The 23,073-nt window shown below is 42.2% G+C and overlaps 2 protein-coding genes across 12 annotated transcripts in view; both read right to left on the bottom strand.

The window, feature by feature from the left end:
* LRCH3 (leucine rich repeats and calponin homology domain containing 3) overlaps positions 1-23,073 on the bottom strand; it is a 111,092-nt gene that overhangs the window by 13,462 nt on the left and 74,557 nt on the right. For 5 of the 11 annotated variants that reach the window (XM_009198817.4, XM_009198819.4, XM_009198818.4 and 2 more), the window contains 6 exons: positions 17,469-17,517; positions 16,707-16,814; positions 13,613-13,731; positions 12,544-12,681; positions 7,666-7,743; positions 432-3,936 (listed from right to left, as the gene is read on the bottom strand). In XM_009198817.4, coding sequence (XP_009197081.1) covers positions 3,733-3,936; positions 7,666-7,743; positions 12,544-12,681; positions 13,613-13,731; positions 16,707-16,814; positions 17,469-17,517 — 696 coding nt within the window. In that variant the 3' untranslated portion in view covers positions 432-3,732. The other 6 variants (XM_009198820.4, XM_009198822.4, XM_031663969.1 and 3 more) reach the window with 4 other exon arrangements.
* Positions 8,121-8,617, bottom strand: LOC103881122 (60S ribosomal protein L32). Its single transcript, XM_009198816.4, has one exon. The coding sequence runs from the start codon at positions 8,577-8,579 to the stop codon at positions 8,172-8,174; it is 408 nt and encodes a 135-aa protein (XP_009197080.1). The 5' UTR covers positions 8,580-8,617; the 3' UTR covers positions 8,121-8,171.

Below are 23,073 nucleotides of genomic sequence, written 5' to 3'. Positions count from 1 at the left end.
GGTGGTGGGCGCCTGTTGTCCCAGCTACTCGGGAGGCTGAGGCAAGAGAATCGCTTGAGCCCGGGAGGCGGAGGTTGCAGTGAGCCGAGATCGCGCCACTGCATTCCAGCCTGGTGACCGAACGGAACTCCTTCTCAAACAAAAACATGTGCAATGGTTGTTGAAAATGCAGATTCCTAGGCCTTACCCCAGACCTCCTGAATGTGAATCTGTATTTTAACAAACACTCCAGGAGATTCTAACAACCAAGTTTAGAAACCAGCAGACCAGCTGTCTTGAGAGCAGGTAAAAACAACGGCACAGCATGCTTGTGCAACGCAGAAGATGTGCTTTCTGGTGTGTGAAATGAGCCTGCTCTCCAGGAAAACACAGCCAGGTCAGGTGTCGGCTTTTCAGTAACGAAAGAAGTTTCATCTGGGAAAACCAATGGTGTCTTTGTAAACAAATTCAATGGAAATGGATATAACCTCCCCTAAAATGGAGAAATGATGCAAAATATTCCTGTTAGGAATCATGGAAACAGTCCCTTCTGAGAACACATAAGAGCTTTGTTTAAGCAGACAGCTGGCAGCAGCAATCACGTTGTCCTGTTCCTTGTTTTGGCCAGGCCAATGGCCCAAGGTCTTGGGAATCCTTAAACAGCAGATAACTGGTGCTGCTGTTGCTTGGGTGGGGCAAGTTCCAGGAGAGCCTGGACCGTCACTGCAACCTGGCTCAAACCTTTCTCTTCTAAAATGTGGAGAGGCAAACATAATTGCTCCTGAAATGGGACAACGCAACACACAAACAAAAAGAAAATCAATGAGTTTCACAGAAATGAAAGGAAAAAGCAAGCACTTCTCCCCTTCATAATAATCAATGAAGATAGGAAAATGTAGTACCTGGGACACTGACCTCAGTGGAAATCTGAGTGAGATACAGATGGTGACTGACGCTCACTGTCACTTTATTAATACAACTAAAAGTACATACAGATCATTTTCAAAATTGGGAAATTGACAAGTAGCGTATATTTATACATACAGCAGAGGAAAAACAGTACTGCAGTGTGAAAGCAACATCCTTTATTCTCTGATGAATAAAAGGCCAGTGCACATCTATAAAATAGGAAATGTGAAAAATAGAAAAACAATTCCACGCTACCAGATGGCTCAAGACTGAAAGATTTACACTTTAGCAGAAAGCACTTTGTAAGTTCCCTACCACAGGAATGCAAGATAGTTTGAAAACATAACTCAGCCTGCATGAGTTCTACACTGTCTGCATGATAATCCTGACTATGAAAACCAGGGTTCCCAGGCCAGGCAGGGCAAGAAACTCAGTGTATCCTGAGCTCTTGAGATTTAGATGTGTTTGAGAAACTTCCCCCTAATTTGAATAATTCATGGAAGGGCCTGTCTGAATTAAAAATCTGAATTACAGAATTAAAAAGAAATAGTATTTGAAAATGTAAAGTATTTAATATCCTGGTATTTAACAGCCTGAATTATTCCAGGGAACTACTACCTAAGCTTTGGCAGGAATATGTTGATTACCAACATCTGTAAAGTGTTTACAATGTTTGCTTAAGGAAGTTAAGTAATACATCGAGTGTGTGCGCATCATTAATTTGTTAGGTTAATCCTTTCTTGTGAGAGAAAAAGGCAAATCTTAAGAACAGCACTTATCACTGGCTTTCTGTTAAGAGTAAATATTCAGAAAGAAAAGAGATTGCTCTTACAAAGAACAGAATATAGAATTCTGGTTCCACTAAAAAAAGATTACACATGTTTGTTAAAGAAGACAACTAGGTTTTTTTTTTTCTTTTTGCTTTTCATTGAGACGACATTACTACGAAATTTTACAAAACCAGTTACAATAAAATATATAACAAGTATTTATTTTTGAGGCAGTTACTGGTACTTGTGCTTACTTTTTATTTAATACTTATCTTGATAAAATGAGGTAACTGTAATCTTTTGATCTAATAAAACTAGCAACTTTGTAGAAATACTGAGTGCAACTGCACGTCTAGATAAATTATTTTTAAAATGAACCTGCCGAGTGTTTTGTTTTGCTGTCGGAAGAGACATGCTTTCTCCAAGGCTGATTCCCTGATCTCTTCCTCTCAGTAGCGCCCTAGGACCTGTGTGGCCTGGCGTTTACATTCAGAAGCCTATGCTTTCTAGAGCACACTTACCTTCCAGCTGGGCTACAGGGAGTGCTGTGTGTTCTCAAGAGAATGTGCAATTACAACCCCTAAACCATGAGAGCCTGTGTGTGTTTTTTAACAGGTGTAAGATGTCTGAGACATCTTAAAAATAAAACCAACCCAACTCCCCAAAGTCTGAAAGGCACCTACTAACACAGAAAACTGAAGTTTTCATCATCACAGTGTTTAGTGTTTGAGCATTAACAGTGAACAGTCTTTTCACCTGTGAAAACAGCTGTCCCATTTCATATGGAAGAAAACCAAAGCATAAGCCTCTCAGGCTGAATTCTACAACTGCACGTCGTGCTCCTCACAATCTCTCCTCCTACTTGAGTTCATTCTTTATCCCAATTTTGTTAACACAGTTCAGAAGTTTCCTGAATATTCAGAAACACCACTTATGAAATTAGAATCTAACCAATTATAAAGTAGTTTCCAGCATTAATGTCTAGCAGCTAAATGCTAAGCATTCAGAAAGAACCAGACAGTATTCACTGCCTTGAGTACAGAACAGGGACTGCTGCCCTACTACTTCTCCTGCTACAGTTTCACTATTAAGAAGGTTAGAAATCACATAAATTCCCATTTTAAACAGAATGCTGGGAGTGAGTCTCAGCTACACATAACAAACACAGTCAATCTGGCCAGGTGCCCACCCTGAGAGGCCAGCTCCAGCCCATCTGCTCGTGTGCACCACGTGCAACGTATGGATTGGGCTCAGAATAGCAGTCTAGGAAATCCACGTGATCTTTAAACTGAACGTTCTGACCAAACTAAAATTATTAAAATGACGGCCAATACCTTCCAAACGTCCAGACCACAAATGCTTAGACGGACCTGTGCCTACCCACCAAGGGGGGATTCAGGATTTCCGGACACAGTTCAAAGCAGAAAGCTAAGTGACCGGGTACTGCCAAAACCAGAAAAGGCACGATGATCTTCCTCATGAGCAGCTGCTGAAAAGGCTCAGTCACTCCACAATGTCAACACTTGTGCTGAGACATGGAAAAATGGCCAATGGGGGTTGTATTGTGTGACTTGGAAATAAAGCTCTACCTGTCATATTCGAAGTACAAGTTCAGAATTGTATTAGTAAAAATGCTTCAGCGTTTATGGGAAGAGAAACAAGGCCGCAGGCCAGGAGAATGGGCGGATGGCCAGGAGAAAAAGATGCTGGTCTTTTACTCTTTGTCAGCAAAATGTCTGCTAATGCGACAAGTTCATGCCAGAGAACTTCATGCTAAGTTTTGTCTATAAAAGAAATTAATATTTTGTACTAAGTGATGTCTATATAAGAAATCAATATTTTCTGTTTGGTATTGTGAAGGTGTGTGGTTTGTGGCTTATGTATAAAGAACTTTTTGTGTAGGAGTGACGGGCTGCACATCTGCAAATGTAAGGAAAGGATTTGTCTCCTTTACCGGTGAGCTCTTTGAGGGCCAGCGGGGAGAAAAAGCACTTATATAAATAATTCTGAATGACAAACAAACCTCCTTTACCCAGCACAGGAATGAGGTGGAAAGTCACCGGAGTGCAATCTTTCAGCTAGAGGGGAAGAGCCAGTAATAAAGCATACAGAGAGTTAACATGACAGTACAGTAAAATGCCACAAAACCCAGAAGCTGGATAGAGAGACAGACAAAACTGGATTCTTCTGAGTGTGCCCCAAGAGAAAGTAGTGTTTCAACAGTTCTTTTAACGCTGAGGTTTAGCTGAAGGATGTCGGAAGGGGAACAAAGATTGTCCTGTCCAAAGTGTGAGCAGGAAAGGAAAACAGAAAAACAAAGTCAGTGGATCAGAAATGCAGATCTGAGTATAGAATTCAATATGATCATCTCAGTCATATTCACATATACACATCCTGTAACATTTTTACCTTGAGGAACAAAAATAAAACGCTGAAAACCCAAACTACAAAGAATCTTCTATATGCTGAGCTTGATCTTACTACTAAATAGCAGAATAAAATTTGCGTGTTGGTGACTAGTCTGAACATTACGAATACAATACACAGGCCGAATACAATACACAGGCCGGGCGCGGTGACTCACGCCTATAATCCCAGCACTTTGGAAGGCTGAGGTGGGCGGATTACGAGGTCAGGAGATCGAGACCATCCTGGCTAACACGGTGAAACCTCGTCTCTACTAAAAATACAAAAAGTGAGCTGGGCGTGGTGGCGGCGCCTGTAGTCCCAGCTACTCGGGAGGCTGAGGCAGGAGAATGGTGTGAACCCGGGAGGCGGAGCCTGCAGTGAGCTGAGATCACACCACTGCACTCCAGCCTGGGTGACAGAGCGAGACTCCATCAAAAAAAAAACAAAAAACAAAAAACAAAAAAACACCAATACAATACACAGAAGTGGATGTTGGTTTAGGGTCGTGTGAGGCCTGAGAGTAGTGAGGTGTGTGGGAAGCAACGTCTCTCCTGACTCATTCTCCTCTATTAAAAAAAAAGTAGGTCAGAAAGCAAGGACAAAAACTGCAGAGGCTGAGGTGAGGGACGTTTTCGGAGAAAGCCAGGTACATCAAAAAGGTTCAAAGACTGAGGAAAGCCTCATGATCTGGGTGCAGTTTACTGCCTAGAAGCCAAATGCATTCAATGACTTGGCATTCCTCTAAAAATCAGGGGGTGTCTATTGTAACCAAGTCCAGCTCAAGAATGTGTTCGAAATGAACATAGAGCTGGTAAGGGCCTCAGAGATCATCCAAACCCTCCATTTTACAGATTGCAAAATTCACTAAATAAATACAAACATCAGTGGACTTGACAACAGGGAGACATCCTTTAACACATAACATAACAACTCTGGGACAACAGATACTGGACTCAGATATAAGTTTTTAATCACCCATTATGGTTTTTTTGAATGTAGCATATTTAATAAAAGCATAAAAATAAAGCAAATACCCATATGCCCAATGTCATCAGAGGATTTTAATAATTGCCTTGTCCTTTAGTATTTCATTCATACTTTAACTTGTATAACACTTTAAAAGTTATACAGAGAAAGGAAATTATTTGTCTTTATATATCTCATCTGGGTATAGAATCTGACAAAATACTTACAATACTGTTTTCTGTTTTACATTTTCAAAAGTGATCATTATTACCTTCCCAATTTTCAAGTCACACAGAGCAAAATGGGGATGTTTAAGTAAAGGCCAGAATGACCAGAAGCACAGGAGGAAAAGGAAGAAGGGGAGGTAGAAGTTTCTTCTCTTCCTTTGGCAGTGGGACCTGAAAGGCGAGCTTGAACCTATGAGTTTGTGCGTTTATTCATTTTCTTTCACTTTGTTCTAGACAAATGATTAATTTTTCAGCAGCAGTAGCAGCATACTAGGAACCCGTCTAAAACTGGCAGTGGTTGTGGTGGGGACCTGGGTGGAGGGCGGAAGGCGGAAGGGGAGAAGGAAGGGGCAGCCTATGAGGAATGTCCACTTCCTCTTTGTGGAGGGAGAGGGAGGGAGGATGCCTCAAAACCTCAGTCTAACCACTCTGGAAAAAGACTGTCTTTTAAAACTGTATTATTTTTTTCTCCATACTTGCCTTCCAACAGCACAGCTCTGGTAGGAACAGGGGCAAGCTGGCCCATAATAAACATGGTCACCCACGGCATACCAGTGGACAGGCACAATGACTGTAATCGCTGGTAAACAGTACTTTTAACAGGTTTTGACATTGGTTGGGTCAACATGACTTGTCTGAGCGGGGCCATATTCAGCACTCTCCTATCAATTTCGCAGTGCCCACTCTGCACCAACCCATGCCATACTCTCTCTGTTTAAAGACTCTGGCAGGGAACTAGAGCAGACACTAGATGTTTGTGTAGCAGGAACCTCTTCAGGAAGCAGAAGGGAAGAACTGGAGGCTAATGTGCACTATTAGAACAAACTTGTTTAAAAGAACGTATGTTGTTTCTTCAGAAGCCGTATTCAGTGCTCTCAAAATATTTAAAAAGGTCTGTTCTAAAAGAGGAGCCTTTATCAAACAACATAACATAAACATGAAAATTTTGCTTTGAATTTGTCCATAGGAATCAAAAAGGTCTTTGCTAACTACCACTTTATGTAAATTTCCATTCTTTTACAATTCAGTTTTTAAAAAGAAAAAACAGCAAAAGAAAAAAGTAAAAAATAAATAGTAGAATGACGATCTACCTTCATAAGAGAAAAACCACCCTGGGAATCCTGCTGGCTGATGCAGATGCTCTGTGGAGCTGGGCGCTCTCTCTTTCACTTTGTAACACGTGAAAGAGCTGAAAGAGAAGGTCACTCTTTGGACAAGTGACACTGAGGCCTTTCTAACTCCTGGTTAGTTAGAAAGAGGTGTGGTGAAATGCGTAAAGAGAATCACTGTCATGAAAGCTACAGGAACAGGATCTACACTCTGAGAGAAATGGTGGAGCTGCTGCTGAGCCCCGGGGCCACCCCTGAGTTACTGAGACCTAATTAGAAGGTGATAGAAAAGAGTCATGTTTTCCTCCTTCATGCTATAGACAAAATGTTAACAAGACTTGTAATGGTCGTGGTTAATGAAAAAATATCACACGGCACCAAGTTGTTTATTTCTTTAAATTTGTCTTTATACCATGTCATATTCCTTAGTAGTATAATCCTTCGTTGGTTTACTATAATTGCTTTTTAAAGGGGTTATTGATTAAGAGTATATCAAGTTTACTTCCCTTAATCACATCTATAAATAAATTTAACTATTGGTAATATTAAAGGGCAATAAAGTTATAACTGAGCTGGAGGCAACAAATCCTCACAGCAGGACAACAGCTCAGAGACAGCCTGTTTGTTGCAAGCCAGGCTCCAAAGAACGAGCTTCCTGGAAGGAGCGATGGACCCGAGTGAAGCCCGTCATTCAGTTAGTCGTGCTCCCGTCATTCAGTTAGTCGTGCTCCTGTCATTCAGTTAGTCGTGCTCCCGTCATTCAGTTAGTCGTGCTCCTGTCATTCAGTTAGTCGTGCTGTTCTCGCGTTACTTAATCTGTACCACTGTCCTAAGGTTGTATATCAGGTGTTAGTTAACATTAGAAGAAATAAGTGAAGTATACAAAGGAACGCTAGGCTGTCTTTTCAACATTTCTGGAGTCTAAAACATTTTAAAAAGTATCAAAGCAAAGGTCAGAACACCGAGGCCAGCTGCAGCACTCTCCATCTGGGATAGACTGAGTTTTTGAAGGATGTATTTAGTTGTCAAATAGCAAGTGGGAAAGTTTAGGAAAATAGATTACTCTAAATTACTTATAATTATTTCAATTTATACATTTATAATTTCTTTGTGTGGTCCTTGGAAATAATTAAGGAAAACTGTTCAAAAGTATACTGACTCTTGTAACCCAAAGTCATGTTAATTAGGATCGACTTAGCTCAGAGCTAGTCCTGTAAGATTTTAGAGATTTGCATTTCTAAAATTTTAGCACAACCAAGTCTATTTAGGCAACATAAAAAATGATAAATTTATTACCTGAGGTACACCAATTTTTCTGCAAGCTTCTAGGAAATTCTCCACATTTCGCCTGCATTTCGCCATTGTTAATTTAGGCTGAAATGAGGAAAAGAAAATGTGTTACTAGAGAAGTTTTGTTTTTGGGACAGGGTCTCGCTCTGTCACCCAGTCTGGAGTGCAGTGGCGCAAGCTTGGCTCACTGTGTCCTTGACCTCTCGGGCTCAGGTGATCCTCCCACCTTAGCCTCCCAAGTAGCTGGCTATAGCTGCAAGCCGTCATACCTGGGTAATTTTTGTACAGACAGGGTTTCACCACATTGCCCAGGCTGGTCTTGAATTTCTGAGTTCAAGCAATCTGCCTGCCTCAGCCTCCCAAAGTGCTAGGATCAGAGGCATGAGCTACAGGCCCAGCCTGCTAGCAACATTAAAAAATATTTGCTAACTTTTTTATTTTTTTATTTTTTTGGAAGATGCCAGATGGCAGTTTTTACATTTATTTAAACAGAAAACGTGCACATGAGCTGTCTACTCATTTTCTTCACTGCGCAGCCTGGCGTTGGGGTTGGTGACTCTGATGGCCAGCTGGGCAGCTCTTTCCACGATGGCTTTGCGGTTCTTGGAAGAAACATTGTGAGCAATCTCGGCACAGTAAGATTTGTTGCACATCAGCAGCACTTCCAGCTCCTTGACGTTGTGGACCAGGAACTTCCGGAAGCCACTGGGCAGCATGTGCTTTGTTTTTTTGTTGCTCCCATAACCAATGTTGGGCATCAAGATCTGGCCCTTGAATCTTCTACGAACCCTGTTGTCAATGCCTCTGGGTTTCCGCCAGTTACGCTTAATTTTGACATATCGGTCTGACTGGTGCCGGATGAACTTCTTGGTTCTTTTTTTGACGATCTTGGGCTTCACAAGGGGTCTGAGGGCGGCCATGATACCTTAGCCACTACTGCGCCGAAGGGGAGGCCCCCGCACCACTGGGCAATGGGGCCAGATGAATCCCGCAGGAATGCAGATGACCACGGATTAAAACTTACCCGCTAACTTTAAAAATACCCTTGGCAATCGCTTCGTAACTCTCAGTGCTGTAGACTAGGGGGTTGGCAAACTTTTCTTTAAAGGATCAGATAATAAACGTTAGTTTTGAAGGCCACAAGAACTGTTTCAACGCCAGATGCAGTGGCTCAGGCCTGTAATCCCAGTACTTTGGGAGGCCAAGGCGGGCGGATCACCTGAGGTTGGGAGTTTGAGACCAGTCTGACGAACATGGAGAGACCCCGTCTCTACCAATAATACAAAAATTAGCCGGGTGTGGAGGTGGGCACCTGTAATCCCAGCTACTCGGGAGGCTGAGGCACAAGAATTGCTTGAACCCGGGAACCCGGGAGGCAGAGGTTGTGGTGAGCCGAGATCGCGCCACTGCACTCCAGCCTGGGCAACAAGAGGGAAACTCCGTCTCAAAAAAAAAGAGAGAGAACTGTTGCAACCACTCAATTCTGCTAGGAGCTTGAAAGCAACTATAGACAATATGCAAACAAGAAAGTGTGGCTGGGTTCCAATGAAACTTTATTTACAACAATAAGTGCTGGCTTGTGGGCAGCAGCTTGTCACCTCACACTTTAGAAATTGGCTTTGATTTTGTAAGGCAAGTACTAAAAAGAAAAACTTTGAAAGAATAAAAATTTTTTTTTTCCATTTTAAAACAATGTAACACTAAAGCAGCAGTCCTCAACCTTTTTGGCACCAGGGACTGGTTTCATGGAAGACGATTTTTCCATGGACAGGGGTGGAGTTGGGGGATGGTTTCAGGATGATTCAAGCACATTACATTCATTGTGTATTTTATTTCTATTGTTACATTACAATATATAATGAAATAATCATACATAATGAAATCTACCATAATGTAGAGTCAGTGGGAGCCCTGGGTTGTTTACCTGTAACTACATAGTCCCATCTGGGGGTGACAGGAGACAGTGATAGATCATCGGGGATTAGATTCTCATAAGGGGCACGTGACCTAGATCCCTTCCTCGCATGCACAGTTCACACCAGCCTTCATGCTCCGAGAATCTAACACTGCTGCTGATCTGACGGAAGGCAGAGCCCAGGCGGTGATATGAGTAATGGGGAGAGGCTGTAAATACAGATGAAGCTTTGCTCACTGGCCCACTGCTCACCTCCTGCTGTGCGGCCCAGTTCCTAACAGGCCACAGACTGGTACCCATTTGTGGCCCAGGGGTTGGGGACCCCTGCACTAAAGAAAACTTGGAGGAACAGCCAAAAAAATTAATTACCCATAGTTTATCATGTAAATATAACTACAACACTTGATTCATTTCCTTTCAGTCTTTTTCTTTCTTTTTTTTTTTTTTTTGAGACAGAGTCTTGCTCTGTCACCCAGGCTGGAGTGCAGTGGCGCGATCTTGGCTCACTGGAAGCTCCACCTCTTGGACTCAAGTGATTCTCCTGCTTCAGCCTCCCAAGTAGCTGGGACTACAGGTGTGCACCACCACACACAGCTAATTTTTGTATTTTTAGTAGAGATGCAGTTTCACTATGTTGGCCAGGATGGTCTCAATCTCTTGACCTTGTGATCCGCCCACCTCGGCCTCCCAAAGTGCTGGGATTACAAGCGTGAGCCACCGCGCCCGGCCCTTTCTTTCTTTTTTAGGGTCAGGGTCTCGCTCTGTTGCCCAGGTTGTTCTGCAGTGGCATGATCGTGGCTCACTGCAGCCTCAAACTCCTGGGCCCAAGGGATCCTCCTGCCACAGCCTCCTGAGTAGTAGGTGCACACCTAATTTTTTTAAGTTTTTTTGTAGAGACAGGGTCACTATATTGCCCAGGCTGGTCTTAAACTCCTGGCCACAAGTGATCCTCCTGCCTGTCTCCTTCTCAGCTTCAGCTTGATCCCACAGGGAGCTCACAAGTGTGAACCACATGACACTCCCTCCTTGAGGTAGGAGGGCTCAGCCCCATGCTTGTCAGTCATTGGCTATACGCTAGGGTAAAAGCAAGGTGGCCTAGGACAGGTCCCTAAAATACATTGGGGGAAGAGTATATGACATCTGTAAGTTTTGGATGGTGTAGTTAAAATACACATACAAATATAGATACATAAAGCAAGTATGGCAAAATGCAAGCAATGTCAGAGCTAAGTGTAGACTTTAATAGTGTTCGTTGTATGATTCCTTCCACTTTTCTGAAGGTTGAAACTTTCTCATGATAAAAACGTGAGGAAAACAGAGGAGAGGTGTGTCAACCCAAAGCCTGTTCTTTTGTGGATTGCCATCTGATACTGATGTCCAGACCTGACCAGCAGTGCAGAGAACCTGCCAGTTATCTCGAATACGTTTTCTCCCTCACCTTCCACCTGAGGTTGGTCACAGATCATGGCAATTTTACCTCTGAACCATCTTCCCTTTCATTGCCCTATTAATCCAGGCTTGTTATCCTCCTGGCCTGGACTAATACAACAGCCTTTTAATTGGGCATCTTTCTTTTCTTTTTTCTTGAGACGGAGTCTTGCTCTGTCTTGCCCAGGCTGGAGCATAGTGCAGTGGCGCGCTAGCTCACTGGAGCCTCCGCCTCCCGGGTTCAAGTGATTCTCCTGCCTCAGCCTCCCGAATAGCTGCGATTACAGATGTGTGAACCACTCCTGGCTAATTTTGTATTTTTAGTAGAGATAGGGTTTCACCATGTTGGCCAGGCTGGTCTCGAACCCCTAACCTCAGGTGATCCACCAGCGTCGGGCTCCCAAAATGCTGGGATTACAGGCGTGAGCCACTGCACCCAGCCTCTTCTCCTTTTTCTTTTAAGAAACAAGATCTTGCTATGGCACCCAAGCTAGTCTCAAACTCCTGGGCTCATAGGATCCTCAGGCCTCAGACTCCCAAGCAGCTGGGACTACAGGCACGAGCCACTGAGCCTGGCTGGGGCATCTTTCTAGTGTGCCACCTTTAGTTTATCCATTTCTCACTTAGCACGAAATTCTTTTTTTTTTTTTTTTTTGAGACAGGGTCTTGCTCTCTCACCCAGGCTGGAGTGCACTGGCACAATCACCACTCACTGCAGCCTCGAACTCCCAGGCTCAAGTGATCCTCCCACATCAGCCTCCTGAGTAGCTGGGACTATAGGCATGTGCCACCATGCCCAGCTAATTTTTGTATTTTTGATAGAGACGGGTTTTGCCATATTGTCCTGGCTGGTCTCAAACTCCTGGGCTCAAGCAATCCGTCTGCCTCGGCCTCCCAAAGTGCTAAGATTATAAGCATGAGCCACCGCACCCAGCCTAGATTCATCATTCTAAACTGCAATTATAATCATGGTATTCCCTCTTTAATTCAGTGTTTCCTCATTGTCTGTACTAGGGTAAACTTTCTTGACATGCTTCATAAGACCTTTGTACCACAGCCCCAGCTTACCTCTCTAGCCTTACCCCTTCCCATTTTTATCTACAACCCTGTGCATGATCCATTCTGAACAATTTACCAATTCCTTAAGTAAGCCATAACTTTCCTTAGCTTCTGAATCTAGAAATCCTATGCCCAGAAGGCCTCCTTCACTCTCTGTACTGCTGGAAAATTCCTTCTTAAACTTCAAGAATTAGTTCAAATTTTGCCCATTCTGGGAAGGCTTCCCTGAACTCTCCAGGCGGGTTAAGTGGCCCGTTTTTGTATCCTTATAACACACATTGTACACGCCTTTCTTAGAACATTTATCACACTGCATACATGTCTGTTTCTTCTCCAGTAGAAGGGAGACCAGGAAGGTAGAGACTGGACTCTTTATATCTGTATCCTTAATATCTAGCACAGTGCTTAAGAAATGTCTGTCCACTGTGCTTAACAAAAATGATCTGATGAATAGCCAAGGCTTTTTAGCATTATCGACTTACTACAGCTGGTGAGGGAACGTGAATGCTTGGGACAGATCGAGGTCGCACATGATTAGCCAAATGGCAAAGAACAACACCATCAGTTAGAGCTGCTCCAAGATCACAAGGCAGAGACACTTTCAACCGGTACTCAATATGCTGAAAGAACAAAAACCACGTAATACATTAACTGAAGAATGATTGACATATACATAAGGGAGTTACAATGAAATCTAATTAGAAATCAAGATAAAAAGGAAATAAGCACCACAATATCCATTTCATCCCTCTATCCTAAGTCTAACCTAAGGAGATCTAATATATATGAATGGCAGCCAGGCCATAGTGGTACAAAGTACAACAAAAATTCATTTACAACTTTCTGATTTAAAAAAAAAAACTAGATTCTCCTTCAATTCCAAAATAAAGTCAAGAGCCAATCACTCACTATAGGTGTAAGTGTGGTATTTATATTGTGTGCACACACATATAAATTATTAATCTGACGATATTTCTTTATAACATGAAGTAGAAAAAAAAGGAAAAACTTTAAATGAGTAGAGCTAGGAACTGAGCTTTATAGAATAAGCCATCTCATTTTTTAAGTAAATCGCTAAAAAGAATTTCCTTAATAGTAAAGTGTTTTACATTCATCACAAAACATGGCACACAATGGCACCTGTTGATTCCATTAAAAATTACAGCCGGGCACGGAAGCTCATGCCTGGAATCCCAGCACTTTGGGAGGTGAAGGTCAGTGGATCACCTGAGGTCAGGAGTTCAAGACCAGCCTGGCCAACATGGTGAAACTCTTTCTCTACTAAAAATACAAAAATTAGCTGGGTGCAGTGATGGGCACCTATAATCCCAGCTACTCAGGAGGCTGAGGCAGAAGAACTGCTGGAACCCAGGAAGCACAGGCTGCAGTGACCCAGGATCGCGCTACTGAACTCTAGCCTGGGTGACAGAGCGAGACTCCGTCTAAAAAAATAAATAAATAAAAATGATCTGTCAAATCAAGACCTGATTACAGGATTATGGTCTATAGCAGTAACACTGAAAAAGTATAAATCAAAGGCAATGTACATACTTTACGCAGTTGATCTATTAATTCCAGCTCTTCTTCTCTCTGTCTTGAATTCTGTCTTGTTATGGAATCTGCAGAATCAGTGGTAGGTGCAGCAGATGGAGGAAGGGGTGAAGCATGACCTATAAAAATATTAATATGTAAGACAGAAAGGCAAGTGGCAGTGCTAGGAAAACATTCAGATCTGCCTCATCACAGTTTTCCTGCAAGCACACTATATTGCTTCCTACTTTCCGGATTGACTTTTCAAAAGGGCTTTTACTATGGAGATTTTCAAATATACACAACAGAGAATAGTATAGAAAACTACATAATGTTCGTTACCCAGTTGACTCAACTACTTGTGTTTGATTACAGCCACTTAAAAATGTTTTTATTGAAAATTAATACACATACAGAAAAATAAACAAATCGTAAGCACAGTTCTCAATAAATTCTCCTCACCAAGTGAACACAATCAGGTTTATAAATGCAGTCTTACCAATCCCAGGGTCCCCTTCCGTGCTCCTTGCCCACAAGCACCCAAAGTGCTCAAAACCGCATCCTGACTTCTAACACTCTGACTGGTTTGGTTCATTTTTGAACTTTGTATAAATTATGCTGTATTGTATGTGTTCTTTTGTTTCTGGCTTCCTTTGAACAATGGTATGTTTGTGAGATTTATCCATGTTGCTGTATACAGGAATTTGTTCATTTTCATTGCTTACATGGTATTCCGTTGTACAAATATACGACAATTCACTTATCCATTCTATTGATGGACATTCAGTTTCCGGCTCTTATGAATAATGCTACTATGAATATTTTTGTACGTTTCTGGCACACGTGTGTACATATTTCTCAAAAGTAAAACTGCTGGTCATAGGATACACAGTCATCCCTAAGTATCCAGGGGAAACTGGTTCCAGAAACTGCCCCTCACTCTCATAACAAACTTGGTGAATCCTCAAGTCACTCATATAAAATGTAGTATTGTTTGCATACAAACTATGCATATCCTCCTTTATACTACACTTTAACTCATCTCTATATTACTTACTTCATATAATGTAAATGCCAAACTGTTACTATATTTCATAATTTGTATTATTTCTTTATTGTGGCATTGTTTATTATTGTTGTCTTGTTTCTGAACTTTTCTGTCCATGACTGGTCGAATCCATAAATACAGCATCCGAGGGTACGGAGGCTGACTGTTAACAGTCTTCCATGCTTTCTTACACTCTTACCAGCAGTGCATCTGTAGTTTGACTTTTAAATCTTACTGCGAATCCATCTGTTGGTAACATTAAAGGTAAGTTGTGTTTTTTTGTTTTTTTTTGAGACAGGGTTTTACTTTGTCACCTAAGCCGGAGTGCAGTCGCGCAATCTTGACTCACTTCAGGCCTCAACCTCCTGGGCTCAATCCTTCCTCCCGCCTCAGTCCCCCAAGTAGCTGTGACTACAGGTCTGCACCACCATGCCTAATATATATATATATATTTTTTTGAGATGGAGTCACACTCTGTTGCCCACGCTGGAGTGCAGTTGTGCAATCTCGGCTCACTGAAAGCTCCGCCTCCCAGCTTCATGCCATTCTCCTGCCTCAGCCTTCCGAGTAGCTGGGACTACAGGCGCCCGCCACCACGCCCGGCTAATTTTTTTTGTATTTTTAGTGGTGACGGGGTTTCACCGTGTTGGCCAGGATGGTCTCAATCTCCTGACCTCGTGATCCGCCCGCCTTGGCCTCCCAAAGTGCTGGGATTACGGGCATGAGCCACCGCACCCAGCCAATTTTTTTTTTTTTTTTTTTAAGAGACAGGTTTTGCCATGTTGCACAGGCTGGTCTCGAACTCCTGAGCTCAAGTGATCCCACCTATCTCGACCTCCCAAAGTGCCAGGATTACACACATGTGCCACCACGCCTCGCCTATTTTTAAATTTTTGTTGAGACGTAAGTTTCACACTGTCATCCAGGCTGGAGTGCAGTGGCGCAATCTCAGCTCACTACAACCTCCACCTGCTGGGTTCAAGAGACTCTCTGCCTCAGCCTCCCAAGTAGCTGGGATTACAGGCGCCTGCCACCATGCCTGGCCAGTTTTTTTGAGACATGGTCTTAACTCTGTCCCCCAGACTAGAGTATAGTGGCGCCATCTTGGCCCACTGCAACTTCTGGCTCCCAGGTTCAAGAGATTCTCCTGCCTCAACCTCCTGAGTAGCTGGAATTACAGGCACCTGCTGCCATGCCCAGCTAATTTTTGTATCTTTTCAGTAGAGATGGGGTTTCACCATGCTGGCCAGGCTGGTCATGAACTGACTGATGTGATCTGCCCGCCTTGGCCTCCCAAAGCGCTGGGATTACAGGTGTGAGCCAGTGTGCCCAGCCAATTTTTGTATTTTTAGTAGAGACAGGGTTTTGCCATGTTGGCCTTCTGACTCAAGTGATCTGCCTTCCTCGGCCTCCCAAAGCGCTGGGATTACAGGCGTGAGCCACCACGCCTGACCTTATTTTTGTTTTGTTTTTTTTTAAGAGATACAGTCTTGCTCTGTTGGTCAAGCTGGAGAACAGTGGTGCTTTTAATTATAACTCACTGTAACCTTGAACTCCTGGACTCAAGCAATCCTCCCCGCCAGCCCCCCAGGTAGCTGGGACCACAGGCACACACCACCATGACAAAAGTCGTTATTTTTGACTTAAAATGTTTGTTTCCACTCCCAGGTAACTTCTTTGGGACCAGGGAGAAATCTGTCATTATTAACTAAAAGAACATGAGATTTTAAGTAGATTTTTAAAAAATTAATTGTTTTAAGAAAACAGCTTTTATCAATAGAAAATGTGAATGAGTTCATTACCAAGACAAAGAACATTCTCTAAAGCCTTGAAACAGCATTTTATTTGTTCAAACACTCTATAACCTGCTTTTAGGTGTTACTAAGAAACTTTCTAATCCAAACAAATTCAGGTAAGATTTTCCTGCTTTAATATCAGTGAGATCACAGACACATGCTTTTGCCAAGCTGAGAGTCTGGTGTAGAAGTTTAAAAGCATCCATTTAACAGCTAGCGTCATTGTGCAAACCTCCCCTCGCCCCTAGCTTTTAAAATCACTACCACCTACCTTTGTTGGCTTCTGCCCTGCCACCTGCTCGGAAAAGGAAGCTTTCAGGGCGCTGAGGCTGATTTCTCTGGATAGCAGCAGGAAAAGCATATGCGGAGGAATGATGAACTAAATCAGCATGAAAAGTAAAATGAGATTAAAGGAGATGAAAAGAAAATATAATAGCAGACATACAAGTTACAAAAGTAGCAAGTAAAAAATAAAATTAAACATGGCAAAGATATAAAATAATCCTATTTAATAATGAAAAGTCTGGTACAGAAAAGTAATCATGAAAGCAGGAGGCCTGCTTGTATGTATTTTACACTGTCGTGTTATTTTTGGTGTATCAATACAGGCAGAATGAATGCTAAGGTACTGAACAGTCTCCTGCAGACCTATGGCCCTGCTAGCTGTTGTTCACTTACTCATATCAAATGGCTGACGAGCTGAACAACCAATTTAATTTAAAAATGGAGGGAAAAAAACCCAGTGGTTTCCAATTCTGTATCTGATTTCTATCTCAGAAAAAGCAGTCGCAGCTCTCTAACAAGTAATTTAGGAAAATCTTGGTAAAAAATTATAATCTTGGCAGGGTGCTGTGGCTGACATCTGTAATCCCAGCACTTTGGGAGGACAAGGCAGGAGGATCACCTTGAGCCCAGGAGCTTGAGATCACCCTGGTCAACATAGAAAGGCCTTGTCTCTATTTATTATTTTTTAAATAAAAAGAATAAAGAATTATAATCTTGATGTGGTAAAGTGCACCTTTGTGTCTATTACCTGTTTCTGTTGTAGGTGAACTTAATAGAGTATTAGGTCTGTCATCACTCTGTGGAGAAACAGACATATATCAATAATTGTTACTCAAGAAGAAATACTTTCTACTTTTATGGTAATTTTGAAATTATAAAAGACAAAAAACAGGTAACTCTCCTTCACAATTAAGTCTAGAGATGAGAATTTGGGCCAGGTATGGTGGCTCGTGCCTGTAATCCCAGTACTTTCGGAGGCTGAGGTGGGAGGATTACTCGAGAGCAGGAGACCAGCCGAGGCAACATAGCAAGACCCTGTCTCTACAAAACATTTAAAAAATGAGTCAGACCTGGTGGTGTGTTCCTGTAGAGGCTGAGGTAGGAGGATTATTTGAGCCCAGCAATTAAAGGCTGCAGTGAGCTATGACTGCGCCACTGCTCTCCAGCCTGGGTGACAGAGGGAGACTCACTCTCTTTCTCTCTCTCTCTTTTTGAGACAGGGTCTCACTCTTGTCACCCAGGCTAGAGTGCAATGGCATGATCTCCTAGGCTCAGGTGATCCTTCTACCTCAGCCTCCCAAGTAGTTAGGAGCACATCACCATGCCCAGTTTTGTATTTTTTGTAGAGACAGGCTCTTGCCATGTTAGCCAGGTTAGTCTCAATCTCCTGAGCTCAAGTGATGAACCTGCCTCAGCCTCCCAAAGTGCTGGATTATAGGCATGAGCTACCGTGCCCAGCCTGACCCCCTCTTTAAAAAAAAGAAAAAAAAAAAAAAAGAAGAAGAAGAAGAAAAAGAAATGAGGATTTGGTGAAATGAATTAATTCTGTATTTTTAAAAGCAAGATTTTATTTTATTTTATTTTGAGATGGAGTTTTGCTCTTATCGCCCAGGCTGGAGTGCAGCGGCACAATCTTGGCAAACCGCAACCTCTGCCTCTCGGGTTCAAGTGATTCTCCTGCCTCAGCCTCCCAAGTAGCTGGGATCACAGGCGTGCACCACCATGCCTGGCTAATTTTTTTGTATTTTTAGTACAGATGGGGTTTTTCCATGTTAGTCAGGCTGTTCTAGAACTCCCGACCTCAGGTGATTCACCTGCCTCGGCCTCCCAAAATGCTGGGATTACAGACAGGAGCCACCACACCCGGCTTTTTTTTTTTTTTTTTTTTTTTTTGAGATGGAGTTTCACTCTCACTGCCCAGGCTAGAGTGCGATGGAGCAATCTCGGCTCACCACAACCTCCGCCTCCCAGGTTCAAGTGATTCTCCTGCCTCAGCCTCCCAAGTAGCTGGGATTACAGGTGTGTGCCCCACGCCCAGCTAATTTTGTAATTTTAGTAGAGACAGGGTTTCTCCATGTTGATCAGGCTGGTCTCAAACTCCTGATCTCAGGTGATCCACCTGCCTCGACCTTCCAAAGTGCTGGGATTATAGGCATAAGCCACCACGCCCGGCCTAGTCGTGTTTATATAAAGACAGTCCATTATTTAACAAGCTCTTCCTAAGACTATGAAAAATGATCATCCTAAGACAGAAAATGTTACTGGGAAATATATGAGAAAGAAAAAGCAACATTTTATTTTCTAATAGTATTTCTCCATAATAGTTTCTAAAGTACTTTTTTCTCTGGAGAATAAAATTTAATATTTTCAAAAAGTAATACAGTTCCCTAATTTCAGTTAGGAAAGAAGATGTTTAAGAGATGATAGATATATTTTCTACACTAGTATTTGAGTCCAAGACATTTTCAATTGATTGACCGAAAGAACTGTAAAAAGAAGGAAGAACTAGCTAAACAGTTACAAAGCTTACCTGAAGAAAGAGAAATGTAGTTAAGCTAATTTACAAAGAAATGTTGGTTGACTGGGTTAAAGATGTTGAAGACTTGGCAGGGGAGTACAATTAAGAAAAGCCAGAGGGCGCGATGGGTCACGCCTATAATCCCAATATTTTGGGAGCTGAGGTGGGCAGATCACGTGGTCAAGAGATCAAGACCGTTCTGGCCAACATGGTGAAACCCCGTCTCTACTAAAAATAAAAAAATTAGCTAGGCATGGTGGCGGGCACCTGTAGTCCCAGCTACTTGGGAGGAGAATCACTTGAACACGGAGGTGGAGGTTGCAGTGAGCCGAGATAGTGCATTCCAGCCTGGGCGACAGAGCAAAACTCTGTCTCAAAATAAACAAACAAACAAAAAGCTAGAATAACATTAACAGTTTTTTAGGCCTTGATATCTAATTGCCTTGAAATATAATCTAAATATATTATAACTTTATGATACAACTAAGGCACATTTCTGGACATAATGACCCTAAAACTAACACAAACATACACATCTGCTCCCATGCTTTCCCCACCATTGGCTTCAATATTTTCAGAACTCTTACATCGCTACTTAGAGTTGAGTCAGATACATTAATGATGACAAATAATTTTAACTGCTAAAAATAAATAAATAAATAAACCAAGGCCATCTATTGAGAAAATTCTTTATTTATTTATTTTTTTATTTTATTTTATTTTTTTTTTTTGAGACGGAGTCTCACTCTGTCACCCGGGCTGGAGTGCAGTGGCCGGATCTCAGCTCACTGCAAGCTCCGCCTCCCGGGTTGACGCCATTCTCCTGCCTCAGCCTCCCCAGTAGCTGGGACTACAGGCGCCCGCCACCGCGCCCGGCTAGTTTTTTGTATTTTTTTTTTTAGTAGAGACGGGGTTTCACCGCGTTAGCCAGGATGGTCTCGATCTCCTGACCTCGTGATCCGCCCGTCTCGGCCTCCCAGAGTGCTGGGATTACAGGCTTGAGCCACCGCGCCCGGCCTATTGAGAAAATTCTTAAGACTCACCTGCAGACAATTTTCTGGTAACAATTCCTTACTTTGATATCACAGGTTGAGAACTAAGATTTAAACTGTGAGCTGCGCTCGTAAGGCAGAGCGCTCACGTCTTAGGTGAAAAAGCCATGTCTGTCAGGGCTACAGATGCCAGTAAGCTAAGTTCTGGGTGAGCTGCGCTCGTGAGTAAGGCAGTGTGTTCACATCTTAAGTGAAAAAGACACGTTCATCGGGTTTACAGATGCAAGTAAACTAAGTTCCAGGTGTTGAGAAAAAATGGAAATTTAAATAAGAAATATAATTCAAACAAGAGTGACAGAAACTGATAAGAGGAATGAACAGGTAAATGAGGCAAAGCCAGATATCTTTATGAGGAAGCAAAAGACTATGTTTATTTTCAAGGGCTGTGAACAAGTAGAAAGTTGGTTAAACAAAGATATGTTCAAGGACCAATAACACAAAAAGAGAAACATTCAAGGTACAGATTATTCTAGACATGGAGGAAAAAATATTTCCCAAAACTTAAAAAACACTTATTTATAGGACACAGACTGGAAATTTAAACTTATTAAGGAGTAAAAGGAGAAAGTTAATAGGCGACTTTATTAGATGAGAAAGAAGAGCTGAAACAAACAACGAACAACACTGAAGGGCAGCGAACGTTCTCACCCTTCGGTTTGAAACAGCAACAGGCCGGGTGTAGTGACTCACACCTGTAATCCCAGCACTTTGGGAGGCAGAGGTGGGTGGATTGCCTGCGGTCAGGAGTTTGAAACCAGCCTGGCCAACATGGTAAAACCCCATCTCTACTAAAAATACAAAAATTAGCCAGGTGTGGTGGCGTGTGCCTGTAATCCCAGCTACCCGGGAGGCTGAGGTGAGAGAATCACGTGAAACTGGGAGGCGGAGGTTGCAGTGAGCCGAGATCTCACCACTGCACTCCAGCCTGAGTGACAGAGCAAGACTCCATCTCAAAGGAAAAAAAACCAAAAACAGCAACAAATAATACACAACTGGATATGATGAAAACAAAGCCAGAATAGAGGAGACCTGTAAAAATGGTTTCTGAAATGTATTTTTATTAAAGCTGTAAATCTAAGTGACTTGCATTCTAGGATACCAAAATAATTAGCATAAATCACTGTGAGGCCATTAACTACATTTGGGAACTCCTAGAAAACTGGAGAGCAAAAAAAGGTTAAGAAATAATCTCTCACTAGAGAATTTAGGCAACGGAAAGAAAACCTCAGAAACTGATACAAACTCAACTTTTACGCCTGGCTAAGCAATAAAAGAAATAAATTCATAAGTATAATGTATAACTGCTGTGAATGTAATACAGAAACTAAAAAATAAAGAATAAATCTTTTAAAATAATCATTTGACAATACAGCAGGTCTGATAGAAAAAAAGACTTATCTAAAGTCTAATAAAGTTTTCTATTTAATCTCACATGACAGTCACCATAGAACAAGACAATGTGGTCTGTCTGGATCACACGGCTTTTGGCACAGTCAAAACAATTCTCAGTTATTACTCTGAATAAGCCACAATGCCTGAAGGTATTCACGGCGTACAAGTTACCTTCTCTCCCATACAACTAGAATGGTGCTAGTTATGTACCTTCTTTGAGATAATTTTGAAAAAAAGTTTCTGAAACAATTTTCTGTGTTGTTCCAATAAGGATCCCAGTTGAGAAAGGCTAGCAAAGGATTAATATGGAAGAGAATTATAAAGATTTTCAGGAGGCATCCAGTATGTAGCGTATGTTCAATAATAACCAGAGAAGGTTTCTTAGATTTACAGTTGTTATAAAGTTGAGGTTATTAGCCGGGCTTGGTGGCGGGCGCCTATAATCTCAGCTACTCAGGAGGTCGAGGCAGGACAATCGCTTTAACCCAGGAGGCAGAGGTTGTAGTGAGCCGAGATCGTGCCATTGCACTCTGACCAGGGCAACAAGAGCAAAACTCCGTCTCAAAAAAAAAAAAAAGTTGGGGTCAGCATTTAAAAAAAACATGATGCAGACTAAACTGAGGGTTCCCAGAGGCTGGGAAGGGTAGCGGGAGGGTGGCAGGAGGAAATGGGGATAGTTAATGGGTCCAAAAAAAATAAAAAGAATAAGATCCAGCATTTGATAGTACAAAATGGTCATCATAGTCAATAATTTAATTGTACATTTAAAAATAACTAAAGGAGTATAACTGGATTGTTTGTAACACAAAGGATAAATGCTTGAGGTGATGGACAGCCCGTTTACCTGATGTAATTATTACGCATTGTATACCTATATCAAAATACCTCATGAACCCCATATACATACTTGCTATGTACCCACAAAAATTAAAAACTAAAAAAAAAAAAAAAGGGCATGATACAAGAATTCGGTTTTAATGTTTTTAGAGACACAGTCTTGCACTGTCCCAGGCTGGGGTGCAGTGGTGTGATCGCAGCTACTGCAGCCTTGAATTCCTGGCCTCAACTGTAGTCCCCCCTCCTCAGGCTCCCAACTCTGGGATCACAGGTGTGAGCCAGTGTGCCTGGCTCAATGCAACAATTTGAAAGTATTCTGGTACATTAGACAAGTAAAAATATTCAAACACCAAAATTAAATTTTCAGGAAAAAATAAAGAATACAACATGAGGAAAATAAGTGTCACTGAGAAGTTGAAGGCGGTTGGGCACAGTGGCTGACACCTAGTACTTTGGGAGGCTGAGGCAGGATGATCTCTTCAGCCCAGGAGTTTGAGGCCAGCTTGGGCAATACCGTGAGACCTTGTCTCTACAAAAACTTAAAAAATTAGCCC

The sequence above is a fragment of the Papio anubis genome, chromosome 2 (assembly GCF_008728515.1).
Source record: "Papio anubis isolate 15944 chromosome 2, Panubis1.0, whole genome shotgun sequence".
Lineage (NCBI taxonomy): Eukaryota > Metazoa > Chordata > Mammalia > Primates > Cercopithecidae > Papio > Papio anubis.
The sequence above is the reverse complement of the archived record's forward strand: the minus strand, read 5'-3'. Positions and strand labels throughout refer to the sequence as shown.